At 66.2% G+C, this 12,735-nt stretch overlaps 7 protein-coding genes across 7 annotated transcripts; 2 read left to right on the plus strand and 5 right to left on the minus strand.

Moving 5' to 3' along the window:
- Positions 1-229: 229 nt before the first annotated feature.
- MICPUN_58964 (predicted protein) lies at positions 230-1,754 on the plus strand (the record flags this gene model as incomplete). Its single annotated transcript, XM_002502283.1, has 2 exons — positions 230-1,669; positions 1,710-1,754. 2 exons carry the CDS (start codon positions 230-232, stop codon positions 1,752-1,754), a joined length of 1,485 nt encoding a protein of 494 aa, XP_002502329.1.
- Positions 1,755-1,769: 15 nt separating this feature from the next.
- On the minus strand, positions 1,770-3,284 carry MICPUN_50430 (predicted protein; the record flags this gene model as incomplete). The annotated part of the gene is made up of 1 exon (XM_002502656.1): positions 1,770-3,284. The coding sequence occupies one exon, from the start codon at positions 3,282-3,284 to the stop codon at positions 1,809-1,811; it is 1,476 nt and encodes a 491-aa protein (XP_002502702.1). The 3' UTR covers positions 1,770-1,808.
- Positions 3,285-3,392: 108 nt separating this feature from the next.
- Positions 3,393-4,370, minus strand: MICPUN_58966 (Drug/Metabolite transporter superfamily; the record flags this gene model as incomplete). Its single annotated transcript, XM_002502657.1, has 1 exon — positions 3,393-4,370. The coding sequence occupies one exon, from the start codon at positions 4,368-4,370 to the stop codon at positions 3,393-3,395; it is 978 nt and encodes a 325-aa protein (XP_002502703.1).
- A 74-nt stretch (positions 4,371-4,444) lies between these two features.
- On the minus strand, positions 4,445-5,701 carry MICPUN_108351 (predicted protein). The gene has a single exon (XM_002502658.1). The coding sequence runs from the start codon at positions 5,585-5,587 to the stop codon at positions 4,535-4,537; it is 1,053 nt and encodes a 350-aa protein (XP_002502704.1). The 5' UTR covers positions 5,588-5,701; the 3' UTR covers positions 4,445-4,534.
- Positions 5,702-7,552: 1,851 nt separating this feature from the next.
- Positions 7,553-9,583, plus strand: MICPUN_58968 (predicted protein; the record flags this gene model as incomplete). The annotated part of the gene is made up of 1 exon (XM_002502284.1): positions 7,553-9,583. One exon carries the CDS (start codon positions 7,553-7,555, stop codon positions 9,581-9,583), a length of 2,031 nt encoding a protein of 676 aa, XP_002502330.1.
- A 50-nt stretch (positions 9,584-9,633) lies between these two features.
- Positions 9,634-10,508, minus strand: MICPUN_90898 (predicted protein). The gene has a single exon (XM_002502659.1). It carries the CDS (start codon positions 10,468-10,470, stop codon positions 9,694-9,696), a length of 777 nt encoding a protein of 258 aa, XP_002502705.1. The 5' UTR covers positions 10,471-10,508; the 3' UTR covers positions 9,634-9,693.
- Positions 10,509-10,679: 171 nt separating this feature from the next.
- MICPUN_81834 (predicted protein) lies at positions 10,680-11,273 on the minus strand (the record flags this gene model as incomplete). The annotated part of the gene is made up of 1 exon (XM_002502660.1): positions 10,680-11,273. The coding sequence occupies one exon, from the start codon at positions 11,271-11,273 to the stop codon at positions 10,680-10,682; it is 594 nt and encodes a 197-aa protein (XP_002502706.1).
- Positions 11,274-12,735: the final 1,462 nt, after the last annotated feature.

Below are 12,735 nucleotides of genomic sequence, written 5' to 3' on the forward strand. Positions count from 1 at the left end.
ACTCGTTGTGGACGGGTCGTGGGCAAGATTTCCTCGGATGGAACCGAACCCTAAAAATCCTGGGCCGGGCGGGGCGGGCTGCTGCTCCCTTCAGTTTTCGAGCCGCGAGGGTTCGTCCTTTAGGGTAAGCTTGAGGGTTGCTCCCTGTAGGATCTCGGGGTCAGGTCTTCTCAGTTCCCACATAATAATCCTCGTCAGCTCCAAGGAGAGCGGGCGGACTTGAGGGCGAATGGCGACGCTCGCCGTCGCCGACGCCTGTCGCGCGCCGCCAAAGTGTCGCGGGAGACTGTTACGGAGCATCCCGCGTCCATGCGCCCGCCTCGGGATACGTATCAGAAACTCTCCGTCCCCGCCTTCCCTGCAGGAGGGCTCGACAAACAACCGTAACGGCACCGTCAGGTTCGACCCTCGGGTGAGGTTCAACCGGACCGCGGTCGTCGCTCGCGCGACGTTACTACTACCGACAGACACGTGGGAGATATGGGCATGTCTCCTGGCCTCGGCCGCCACCGGCTACCATCTCAACAAGACGCCCGTCGGAGGAGCACTGTCGGGGCCGGTCTGCGCGATGCTCTGCGGCGCGCTGCTTGCGAACACCGGCATTCTCCCTCCTCCGGGTCCCCACTTCACCGTCATCCAGACCGGGGTGGTAAGCCTCGCGACGCCCCTCTTGCTCCTCGGCGCGGATCTTCGCGTCGTGTTCACGCGGACGCGTCGTTTGGTGGGCGCGTTCGGCGTCGGCTCGATGGCGACGGCAATTGGCGCCGTGTGCGCATTCGCCGCGCTGGAGTCGTCGACGCACTGCATGACGGAGCTCGGCGTCAACGGCGACGGGTGGAAGGTGGCGGCGGCGCTGGCGGCCAAGAACATCGGCGGCGGGATCAACTACGTCGCGGTGGCGAACACGCTCGGCCTCTCCCCGGAGGCGCTGGCGGCGGGCATCACGGCTGATAACTTCTTCGCGCTCGTGTACTTCCCGGTCGTGTCGTGGCTCGGGGGCGAACCGAGGACGCACCCTAGGGACGGAACCGGCGGGCTGGTCACCGCGGGCGCGGTCAACGAGGATGACGCGCCGCTCCCGTCCGCTCGCAGGGCGACTTGGAGAAGCGTGGACGAGGTGGACGAAATCGAGACGTGGATGACGTTCGACGAGGGAAAACGCGACGAACAAGCCGCAGAGACGAATCCAAACGATTCCAAACGAATCCGGACGTCGCCAAAGGCGCCCGCACCGTCCGTCGGCGACATGGCGACGGTGCTCGCGACGTCTTGCGCGGTGGTCGCCGCCGCGAGCAGGATCGCCCCGCCGGAGCTCGGAATTCTTCCCACGGAGACTCTCATCGCGGTCGCGTTGGCGACGTTCTGTCCGAGGAGCTGGAATAAACGGCTTCAACCCGCGGGGGACGCGATGGGCAACCTCCTTCTCTTCGTGTTCTTCGCGTCCGCGGGAGCGGCGGGCGGGGCGATCACGTCGGTGTTCGCGTATCCCGCGCTCTTCGCGTTCCTGGCGATCCTGTACGTCGTGCACATTTCGCTGATGCTCGCGGTGAGCAAGTGGAAAAGTCTCGGGCTGACGAGGGAGGAGATTTTGGTAGCGAGCAACGCCAACGTCGGGGGACCGGCGACGGCTGGCGCGCTGGCGGCGGGGAAGAACTGGACGGAGCTCATCGTGCCCGCCATGCTGGTGGGGAACTTTGGCAACGCGATAGGGACGTTCCTCGGGCTTGGACTGTCCAAGGTATTCTACGCGTTGAGCTGGTAACGCGACGAAAGGTGGAGCATGTTTTTTGCCTCGTTGGCCGAATCTCCTAAGGGGTGAAGGCTGCGCGGATGTATCGAGCCGCCTCCTCCACCGCGCGCTTCGCGGCTGCGTCCGAGCCGTTTCGCATCGCCTCGGCGCTCTCCGCCTTTCGGGTCTTTTCGTACGCCTTCTGCCACTCTGGAAAGTCCGGGAATCTCTCCGAGAACTCCGCGGCGGAGAGGGTCACCGCGCGAATCTCCGAGTTTATCTTCCTCTCCCCGAGCTTCGTGCTCCCCGATCCCCCGTTGCCGCCGAAACCTCCGCCGAAACTCCCGCCGGACACAACCTCGAAATCGACCACGGACGAAGGCGACCCCACCGTCCCGGTCCTCACCTCCGAGCTCACCACACCCTCAGCGACGACATCCTCGGAGCGCATCTGCCTGAGGTAGGCTATGCGATCGATGGTTCGCTCCGACGCGCACAGCAGCCTGGCCAGCGTGGCGGGTTTATCCGAGTACCTCCTGAACGTCCCGGGCGATACCTTCTCGATCTGTTCCAGACGCCTTCGAATCGTCCCGGTGACGTCCGAAGTCAGCAGCCTCGGCGAGTACGCCACCATCAGCTCCACCGCCGTCTCGACCACGCCAGCCGTCTTCATCAGCGCCTTGAGGTTGGCCAAGTTCTCCGCCACCTTCCCGCCGACGTTGATGGACAGCACCTTCGGATGCAGCTCGATGAGCCGGATGACGTCGGTGTGGGGGAGAAGGACGGAGAGCTCGCGCATCTTCGCGGGGAGCGTGCACGTCGCGTCCATGGACAGTATCTGCGGGTTCCTCTCGATGACCCGTCGAAGGTTCACCCCAGGGAGCAGATCCCGCATCAGCCGCAGCTTCTCCACCAGAAAGTCGGGTTCGAAGTACAGCACCCTGGGGAACCGGCCCACGAGGACGCCCATGTCGATGTCCTGGATGTTCACCCCCCTCCACAGCGAGTCCTCGAGCTCGACGATCCGCTCAATGAGGCGCTCGGGGTCGCGGTAGAGCCCCCTGGTGAACGCCGTCTTGACGAGATTCTTTCTCTGCGTCGCGCTCTTCACCCCGTTCGCGCTCCAGAACTTGTCCAGCTTCGCCATCTGCTCGTCCGTCAGGGCGACACCCCCGCCGGGCATGACCTGCGACTCGTTGTCCACGTCCAGCGCGTACGCCGAGACGTTGTCGAACGCGTCGCCCTCGTCGTAGGTATGGTCGAATTTGGTGTTGCTCGCGGGTTTTCCGGGAGGCGGTTTAGCCGGGGGCGCGATGGGACGCCACTGGTTTCCTTGGCGCTGCACCACCCGACCGTGCGAGCCGGACGAGGGTTTCCCCGGGCGGCCAGAGGTCAGCCCGACGAAGCCGTCGGGTCTCTCGCTGTCGGAAGCCCTGGTGGACCTTCGCGGAATTCTACAACCGGTGGGCATACGCCAGCGGACCAAGGAGCGCGGGGGGCGACGCGGAGCGGATACGAGGCACCAGGCCGCGCGCGCGCATCGCGCCTCAAACATCGTACCGCGTTCCTACCCTGAGACCCGCGCCGCGCTCGAGCCGGACCACGCGCTGGAGTTGTGACGAACGAACCTGGATAACGTCTTGGATAATAAATGGGCTAACTTTTACTTTTCGCCTGCTCCGGATTGCTGCTGCGCGGCGAGAGACCTCTTCATCTCCCTATCCTTCAGGTACGCGTAAAGGATGCATCCCGTGAACGCCAGTCCCACGCCGAAGAGCGACGCCGCGCTCGCATCCGAGTCGAAGAACATGTAACCCCCGCCGAGCACCAGCACAGTCTTGAGGTGCCCCATCACTTGGTAGCTCACCGGGCTCGTCTTGCCGATGAGGAAAAAGGTGGCGCCGTTGACGAGCACCGCCAGCGCGCACGTTCCCAGCACCGCCTTGAACGCCTCTGACGTCCACTGGTAGTCCACGTACGCGTTCTTACCAACCACCCATTGGTCCCAGATGGGGCCCAAAACGAGTAGCATCAGTCCCTCCATCGGCGCGACGTTGAGGAGCATCTGGAAAGAGTTGACGTCGTGAGCCTTTTGCATGGTGTTGGTCAGGATGGACACTACGCAGACCATGCCGGTGGACATCACCCCGAAGAAGGTTCCCAGGGGATTGAGCTGGACGTCCGTGACCGTGGCAAAACCGATGCCGGTGAGGAGAACGAGCAGCGAGAGCATGACGGAGGGCGACGGGAGCTTCTCGCCGAAGAACACCCTCTGGATCGCGACGGTGCACGGCGCCACCAGGAGCTTGCACATCTGGTAGAACGACACGCTGTTGTTGCCCAGGCTCAGGTTTTGGAATCCCATCGTCACGGAGTCGAGCAGGGAGAAGTAAAAGTTCGCCCTGAGCGGCATCTTCTTGTACTCGATCACCTTGAGCTTGCACGCAGTCCACAGCGTGGCGGAGGTGAAGACCATGTGCCAGCCCGTCAGGGTCACCGGGAAGGTGAAGCCGTAGGTGGCGAAGAGCGCCTTGTTGAGGAGCACGATGAACACCGCCGCGAAGATGGACGCGCCCATGCCTGCGGCGACCTCCATGCGGAAGCGCGCGAGATCCGCGACGCTCCTTGGTTCGCCAGCCATCGTGAGCTCGTGCGGGGGCGATCTGATCAACCCTACCCAGCGGCGGACAAAAAAAACTGATCCCTAACGGACATCGATCCAAACGAAATCATCAGTTCACCAACGCGAGGACTACCAAAACAACACAGGTGGGTGCCTTCTCGGCCCCCGAGGCTCCCCGACCCTCACATGCCCATCGTGGGGTGCGCCTTCTTTATGTGCAGCTTCACGCTCTCCGCGCTGAGACCGCACCTGGCGCCGCACTTTGGACAGCTTCGCATCTGCGGCTTGCCCCGCCCACGCACCTTCTTCTCCGACACGGAGCTCTCCTCCAGCCCGAACAGAGCCTTCTCCTTCGCCATGAGGAGCCGCATGAACCCCTCGTTGGGCTTGGTATCGGGGTGCGCGGCTTTCATCCCCTTGAGCGTATCGCTCAGGTTGGCGCGCGTCCATTCCATCAGGTACTGCGCGACGATCGTGGCGCTGCGGCTCTTACCCTCGAAGCAGTGCACGAGAACCGAGTTGGCCGGGTCGCTCAGCGCGCCCCTGATGAAGGCGTTGGCGCCCTCGAAATGGACGCTGAGGTTCTCCTCCGCGACGTCCTTGGCGGGCAGTCTATGGTACTCGAAGGACCCGACGTGCGCATCCTCGAGATCGTCTGTGCAGTTCAGCACGTGCGTCACGCCGAGAGCCTTCAGCGTGTGCGCCGCGTTAGCCGCGAGAGCGCCGCCGAGGAACAGCCGATCGCCAACCTCGCTCGCGCACCTCGTCTCGCTCGCCTGGACGATCCCGGCGCCCCTGTGAATCAGGTGCGAAAGTCGGACCCAGAGCTCGTAGCAATCGACGATGTCGCGCCCGGTGCTGCAGTCGAGGAAGCCGGTGTGCATGTCCGCGTTGAGGCCCCGCCGCGCGGCCCACTCGCCGCATCGAACCTTAAGCTGCGCTTTGTCGTCCCTCATGACGTCCTCCCAGTCGACCAGCCACTCGCCCATAGCCTCCGAACCCTTCGCCTCCTTCTGCGCCTTGCGAAGCTTCATGGTACCCTGCCTGGCGAGGGGCGCGGGCGCGGCGTCGGCGGAAGAGGACGACTTCGCATTTGGCGTCTCTATCCCGCCGCCGACGAGTTTATCGACGTCTCCGAGCCCGGCGTTGTTCTCGGGGCGAGCCGCGAGGCCCGTCGGCGAGTGGGGCTGCTCGACATCGCCGGACGACGCCCGCGCGAGCGTCTTCGGGACCATCGCGCCTCCGCCGACGCCCGGGAAGTCTAACGCCTTCACCTGAGCCGCCTGCTTTCGGGGAGGCGACGCGTCGGCGGCGGCTAAAGCCGCGGCGGCTCTGCGCTCCTCGAGGAGAACCTTCACGGGGGACGGACCTTCATCGGGCGCGTCGACCGCCCCTCCGCCCGCCCGCGCGGACCTCGCCTCCTTCTGCATGTCGTCGAGGTCCTCGAAGAGCATCTTGAGCGTCTCGTAAAGTCCCCTCGCGAGCGAGTCGAAGAGCCCTTTGAGCTTAGCCGTTGAGTCGACGGCGTCCTCGACGCCGCGGCGGAAGCTCTCCGCGAGCCGCTCAGCCACCTCGTTCGGGTCCAATCCCGCAGCCTCGAGGGACTCTATCCCGCCGAGCGACTCGATGAACACCTCCCGTGCCGTGGGTGAGTGGTTTCGCAGCAGTTCGGTCAGCGGCGGGACCTCCTTGGCGTCCTGCCTGGCTCGCATCGCGGGAGGTCGACGGGGCACCGCCTGATCGATGACCACGACTGACTTTTCCCCACCCTTCGCCGCCGCGCCGTCGCCGTCGCCGGGTTCCGCCCGGCCGTACAGCAGGTTCCCCGGGTTCCCGCGCCACATCAAACGCGAGCAGGGCAGCCGGTCGGGGTTGGCGAGGAGCATGTCGAGCACGAAGACGCGGCCGAGGGCGTTTGCGTTATCCTCCGCGCGCTTCGAATCCGGAGAAAAGGCCCGGTGAAGATCATCCGGAACGAGGGGCTTACCCCGGACGTAGCGCATGATTAAACCCGCCTGGTTGCCCTCCAGGCACCGCGCGAGCGCCTCCGCGGCGTCGGCATCCTCGCGGACGGCTTCGGCGGTAACGGCTTCGGCAGTGACGGCTTCGGCAGTGACGGCTTCGGCTTCGTCCGGTCCGGCTTGCTCCGGTTCGGACGTCAGTACGGGAAACGACAGTCGCCTCGCCGCGTCCAGCGCCGCGGACCACTCGCGACCGTCCGCCGGCGGGACGGGCGCGCCCGGCACGTCACCCATCGCCGCCGGGGGCGTGTTCTCCACCCCTCGACCGGCCGCCTTGCGAAACAGGCGGGTGGTGGGAGCGACGACTCCGAGCGAGTTTGCAATCTCGTACGCGAAGTATTCCGACTGCGCGGCGAGTCTGTTGGCGCAAAACTTGACCACCGCCACCGTCTCCCCCTCGTTCGCGCCGCCGTCGAACACGCAGAAGAACACGGCACCTCCCGAGTTGATGTCCACCGCGCCTCCTCCCATGTTGCCCAGCGACGACGGTCCTCCTTGATCGAGCGCGAGCTTCTCTTCGGCGACCGATTCCGATGGGATGACGCATCTGAGCATCGTCCAGTCCAACGCGCGATCGACCCTCGCGGGTGTGCAGCGGCGGAGCCTGGATCTGAGCCTCCCCGTGAACGGTGACGGGCCGCCGGTGCCGCTGAGCGTCGAGCGAAAGGATGACCACTGCGAGCGGAACGATGCGGTCCTGTCGTCGGCGCTCACTCCCGGGGGGGTTCTCGGGGGTGACGGTGCCGAGCCCGAGTTCGAGGCGACGTCGCCCGACTGCGAGCCGTCCTCGGACATGAGGTGCGGCGCAGCCTCCATGAACACCGTGGCGATCTCATCGACCGCGCCCGCTTCCTGCCTCCACTTTTGAGGCGCCACCTTGGCCAGGCCCACGCCTCTGATGAGCATGGTGTCCCCTCGGACGTGGTGCGATGCGTTACGCGAGATCTCCGGCGGTTCGCGCGCGAGCTTCGAATCCTGATGCGACGCGGCGGCGTTGGCGAACGCATCGTATGCCCAGAAACCGCCGCCGACGACGTCTGAGCCGGCCCTCGCTGGGTCCTTGAGCGACATGGCCGGGCGGAGAGCTGTGTGTCTCTCTGTGGCAGTCAACGGTACAATTCGTCCCGACTTGAAACGAGCCGAGGTTCGAGGAAATGTCACAGGGACGCGCCGCTGACCATGCGCTCCGTCCGCTCACCCGTGGCGGCGCGTATCCCGCCCGCCCTCGGGCGGTCCGGACGACGTGAGGTGTCGATCTCGCGCCTCGCCGCGCCCGTCTCTCGAACACGACGACGCGACCGCGCCTCCGTCGGCCTCACCTCGCGCGCCACGTACGGCGGGGACGGCAATTTGGAGCGCGAGCGCGAGCGCGCGCCTCGACGGAACCCCGGTCGCGCGCCGCCCGCGGATTTCAGCGCCGCCGACACGTGGGACGATAGCCTCGAGTGGCCGCGGTCTCCCGCGGAGCCCCCTCCGAGCTACGACCGCCGGGAGTCCGAAAGAGACGCGTCGCCTTCGGGATCCGGTCGGCAGCCGCCGAACGATGAAGAAGAATTCGGCGCGCGCGGCGAACGGCGCGAGTCGCGCTACGGCGCGCGAGAGGACTTCGGTTACGACGATTGGGCCGCATCCGAGCCCCGCGGCGCGTACGACGAGTGGCGCGGGTCCCGAGACGGGCGTTCAACCGGACCCGGGTGGAATCCCGCGGAGTCGCTCCCCGGGGTCATGGGAGCGGCGACGAGGGCCATCCTCGCGGCGTGCTCGGGCATGTCCGACGTCACCGCGCGGGCGCTCGCGGGAGTTTTCCCCAGGTCCGTGCCCATGGCATCCCTACGCACGCTCGCGTACCTGCTCTGGGGCTTCCTCTTCTTCGTGGTGTTCCAGAGGGTCATCTCGGGCTTTGTCCTCGTCGGCGGGTTGTTGTTGCTCGCCATCGCCGTCGCGCAGGGTGAGACGGGGGGCGGGTTCGGCGGGAGCAACAGGGATCCGAGGGACGGTCGCGCGTGGGGCGCCGCGTTCGGGTCGCGCGGGAGTAACTTCGACGAGTTTCGGGACGCGCGACGGCGGGAGCGGCGACGGCGACGCGCCGAGGACTTCTTCGGAGCCGCGGCGGCGGCGGCGGGTGCGACGCCGATGGCGGAGTGGTGGAACGAGCGAGCCGAGTACGAGAGGGACTTTTACGGGTACCCCGGCGAGTTTAACGACACAGCTGGCGAGCCCGGCGGGAGCTTTAACGACACAGCTGGCGGTGACTCACCGGGCGGTGACTCACCGAGCGGCGAGGCCCGGCGGCGCAGCTACGACTTGGACGGCGACTACGTCGACGTGACGCCGCCGGCGATTGATTGGTCGAAGCTCGCGGATACCGTGCGCTGGGCCGCGTCGGCGGAGGAGTTCAGGGTTTTTAACAACGAGGGGATCAACGGCGGGATCAACGAGGGGATCAAGATGGCGAACGAGGCGGTGAGGGGCTTCCAAGGGGCGTTCGAGGGGGCGGGAGGCGCGGGCGAGGCTGGGTTTTCTTTCTCCGCGGCGACGGCTCCGAGGGGGGGCGGGGGCCCGAGCGCGAAGGAACCGGTCGACGACGGGCTCGATGACGACGCATCGGGACCGTCGTCTGGGGACCCGACCGTCGTGGACGTCGAGGCTCGCGCGGTTCCCTTTGACGAGTGGTTCAGCCGCGGATCGACGGATGAGTCGGACCGGGGCTTCCCTTTGTCGAGCGACGACGCCGCCGCGGGGACCCCGTCGTCCTTCTCCTCGTCGTCGTCGCCGTCGCCGCCGCCGCGCGAGGGCCGCGCCGCGTACCGGGACCCGCCGTTCCGGTGGACCGCGGGCACCTACCGCGACCCAAACGCGTCCGCCCGCGAGGGTCCCCGGGGCGAGGGCCGAAACGAGAGGGCCGAAAGGAGAGCCGAGGGCCGAAACGAGAGGGCCGAAAGGAGAGCCGAGTGGGGCTACGGCGCCTTCGGGAGGGACGTCGGCGCGCCGCCCGGGTCGGACCGAGGCGGCGCCGGGCGGAACCGTTGGCGCGAGTTCATGACCGGGAGGTTCTACGGCGAGTTCCAGGAGGATCTGATCGCCGCTCGGTTCGACGTGAACGGCGGCGTCGCGGTGGAGGAGGAGGAGGACGAGAAGAGAGGGGCGACGGGGGAGCGCGGGGCGAATTTGGACGACGACGACGACCGCGGCGCCGGCGCCGTGCGTTAGGCGCCCGAGACGGGTCCGACGGTTCAGTCCATTTCCTAGCGTCCGTAGATGAAAGAATGTTCGTGTGCGAGATTAATGTTCACCTCTAAGCGCGACGGGGCGGACGGCGGTCAGTCCATGGCGGCGCCCGCAAAAACCGAGTCGACGAAAACCGGGAGCTTCCCGGGATCGACCAGCCTGATCTCCGACGCCGTCGCCTTGGCCACCGCGTCCTCCCCAAAACCCACGTACGCCTCGCAATCACCCGCCATTTCGACGAAAAGCTTGTGCCACCTGGTGTCCGCGGTGATCTCGGGGTGGAACGACGTCGCCATCAGCCGCTTCGACTTCACCGCGACGATGATCTTCTCGAGAGCCTTGTCGTCGATCTCCGCGCGCTTCTCCGCGGGGAGAACGTACTCGCCGAGGACCTCGACCCCGTCGCCGACGGAAAGAATGGCGGGGGCGCGAATGAAGATGGCGCGGAAGGGTCCGTTGTCGTCGCCGGGGATCTTGCACGGCAGGTTGGTCTCGAACGAGTCGATCTGGGAGCCGAAGAAGTTGCGGTCCACGGTGACGTCCAGGCCACCGAGGAGCTCCTGCCCGCCCTCCTTCGCACCGCGGTTGATGCGCTCGGCGAGGAAGATGAGCCCCGCGCACGTGCCCCAGACAGCACCACCCTTCGCCTGAAAGTCGCGGAGCGAGTCAAACAGGTTCCAACGCCTGCAGATGTTCGCCATGGTGGTGGACTCCCCGCCGGGGATGATCAGACCATGGCACCCCGACAACTGCTCGGCTTTCCTGACCTCGACGGCCTCACCCCCGGCACGCCTGACGTGGGCGCAGTGCTCGGCGAACGAACCCTGGATGGCGAGCACGCCAATCTTCACCTTCGTGTTTCCGCTCATGTCGAAACCCCGGAAGTCCGACGGCTGCACTCGCGCGCCGCGTCGAATGCGTCGATTCGGTCGACGTGGCGGCGCCCTGCGTGAATCCGAGCCGCTCGTTCCGGATGCGAGCGACCTTTTCGAGAAAGGTGCCTTCTCGCGAGCTCGCTGGCTTGAGAGAGCGTTGTGGCGGATGTGAATAATAAGTTAACGCCTAGTGTGTGGTGCTATCACTCGCCCGTGCGGTTCTCCTTGATCTCCCTCACCCGCCGCTCAAGCTCGTCCAGGTGCGGGTCGTGAACTCCGATGCCGCGCATGGCATCGGCGAGGTTCAGGAGATATTCCGAGTTTGCTCCCGACGGTCCAACCGCGGTCGCTATGGTCTCGGCCACCTCCTCGATGCTCGCCTCGCCAAGCCAGTTCAGGTTTTCGCTCGCGCCAGTGGCTATGTATGTCACGGCATCCCTCACCACGACATCGCCGTTGTCGTCGTAGAGGTCCAGCCTGATCCGTTTGTCGTACTGTTTCTCCCTCACCTCGAGTATCTCGAGCACCTCTTCCGCTCGCTCGGGAGGCACGCGGTAGGCGGCCCCCCAGCACGGCGGGTTCACGTCGGCATCGCACGGCTCGAGCGTGACCGTCCGACCGGGGAACTCAGGCGTGCCTCTGTGGTCCGTGGATCCCTGGTAGAACCTGCGGCGGTACCCTCGAGCGGAGCAAATCACTCGCTCGTCAAAGTCGAAGCCCACCTTCCAGACGATGCTCCCGTAGCCAAACACCCATAGGGGCTCTCCCGGGGCGAGCCTGAGGGGCTCACGCTCCATGATGAGCCCGTGATCGGTTGGAGCGGAGCGCGACGAGGACACGGACGCCGCTAAGGACCGTGCGGCTCGAGAAGGTCCCTGCGAAATGCTCCTCGGGTCCCTCACCGCTTGTTGGGACACGACGCGAGGCGGCGACGCGAGTGATGATGCTGCCGCGAGCGCTCTCTGCGCCGTCTGCCCAGAGGTAGTCGTACGCGGATCGAGCATTCCTATCGGCATCGACGACGAGACAGGGCCCACGCGCCCTGCCGAGTGTATACCTGAACTAGCGGCTCAGAAGTGTTTCTGTGCGTGCGACGGCGTGCAGATTCGCGGTTCATCCTTGGTCTCGGAGAATGAGAACGACAGATGTCGGCGCCGCCTCCTCGGTCCCAGCTTACAAACACATCACGCGGGGCGGATTGGGGACAGCGACGATGTTATCGTATGAGGACGATCCCACCACTTCCTGCCTTGGAGCGCTTCGCCCTCCCCAAGGGCTCACCGAATGGCGCAACCCCAAGTCCGCGGATGGCCAAGTCGAGCTGTGCAAGTTTTTCATGGACCATCGCAAGACGTGCGACGCGGGAGACGCGTGCGTGCGCTCGCACCAGCCGAGGCAGCTGAGATCCACGTGCCCGAGCTGGAGTAGGTACGGCGTGTGCGAGCGAGGATCCACGTGCTGGTTTCCTCACCCTGTTCTGGACCCGGAGCCGGCGGACGTCGACCTGGCGCTCCTCAGCTACGTGAGCTTCGCGCGTCGAGTCGTCGAGCGTTGCCGCGAGTTGTTCGGTGCCGACTGCGTGGTTGGCTCGTCCAGGGCGGATCTCACGAAAAACAGCGTGTGCACGGTGTTCATACGATGCGGGGGCGCGACGCGCGGGCTCAGGACGCTGGCGGAGTGCGATGACGCGGCGCACCTTCTCGGGAACCTCCGGAGGCTTCTCGTGCTGAGGGACGACGGAGCGAAGGGATCTTTGTCAGCGGATGACGTCACGGAGACGTTCTCGACGAACGCGCCGGCGGGCGAGACGCACGAAGACTTGCGCGGCGTCCTGCGAGACGTTCTGCGCGAGCGCCTCGCGGTGGCGTCGAGAGCCTACGCGCGTGATTCGAACCCACGCGGCGGCGGTGGCGACCGGCGAATGAAGCTCCGCGTGCGTGGCTTTCCCAAACAAACCGAAGCGTGCGCGGTGGACGCGGCGACGACGGCGACGGAATCGTGCGACGAAGGGACCGTCGTGCTGTCCCCGGGCGACGCCACGCACTGCCTTGACGTCGTCACGTCTCGGGGTAGGGTGTACGTCGCCCTGTGGTCCACCGGGGACGTCCTCGCCGAGGAGCCGGGGGTCGGCGGCGGGCTCGGCGGCGGGCTCGTCGCGTCGGGAATTCCGTTACCCGCGCGAGGCGAGGCGACCACGCGGGACCTGGTTCACGCGTGCGAGCGCGTGCAGGAGATGCGCCACGCGCGTCCCCCGCCGTG

The sequence above is a fragment of the Micromonas commoda genome, chromosome 5 (assembly GCF_000090985.2).
Source record: "Micromonas commoda chromosome 5, complete sequence".
NCBI lineage: Eukaryota > Viridiplantae > Chlorophyta > Mamiellophyceae > Mamiellales > Mamiellaceae > Micromonas > Micromonas commoda.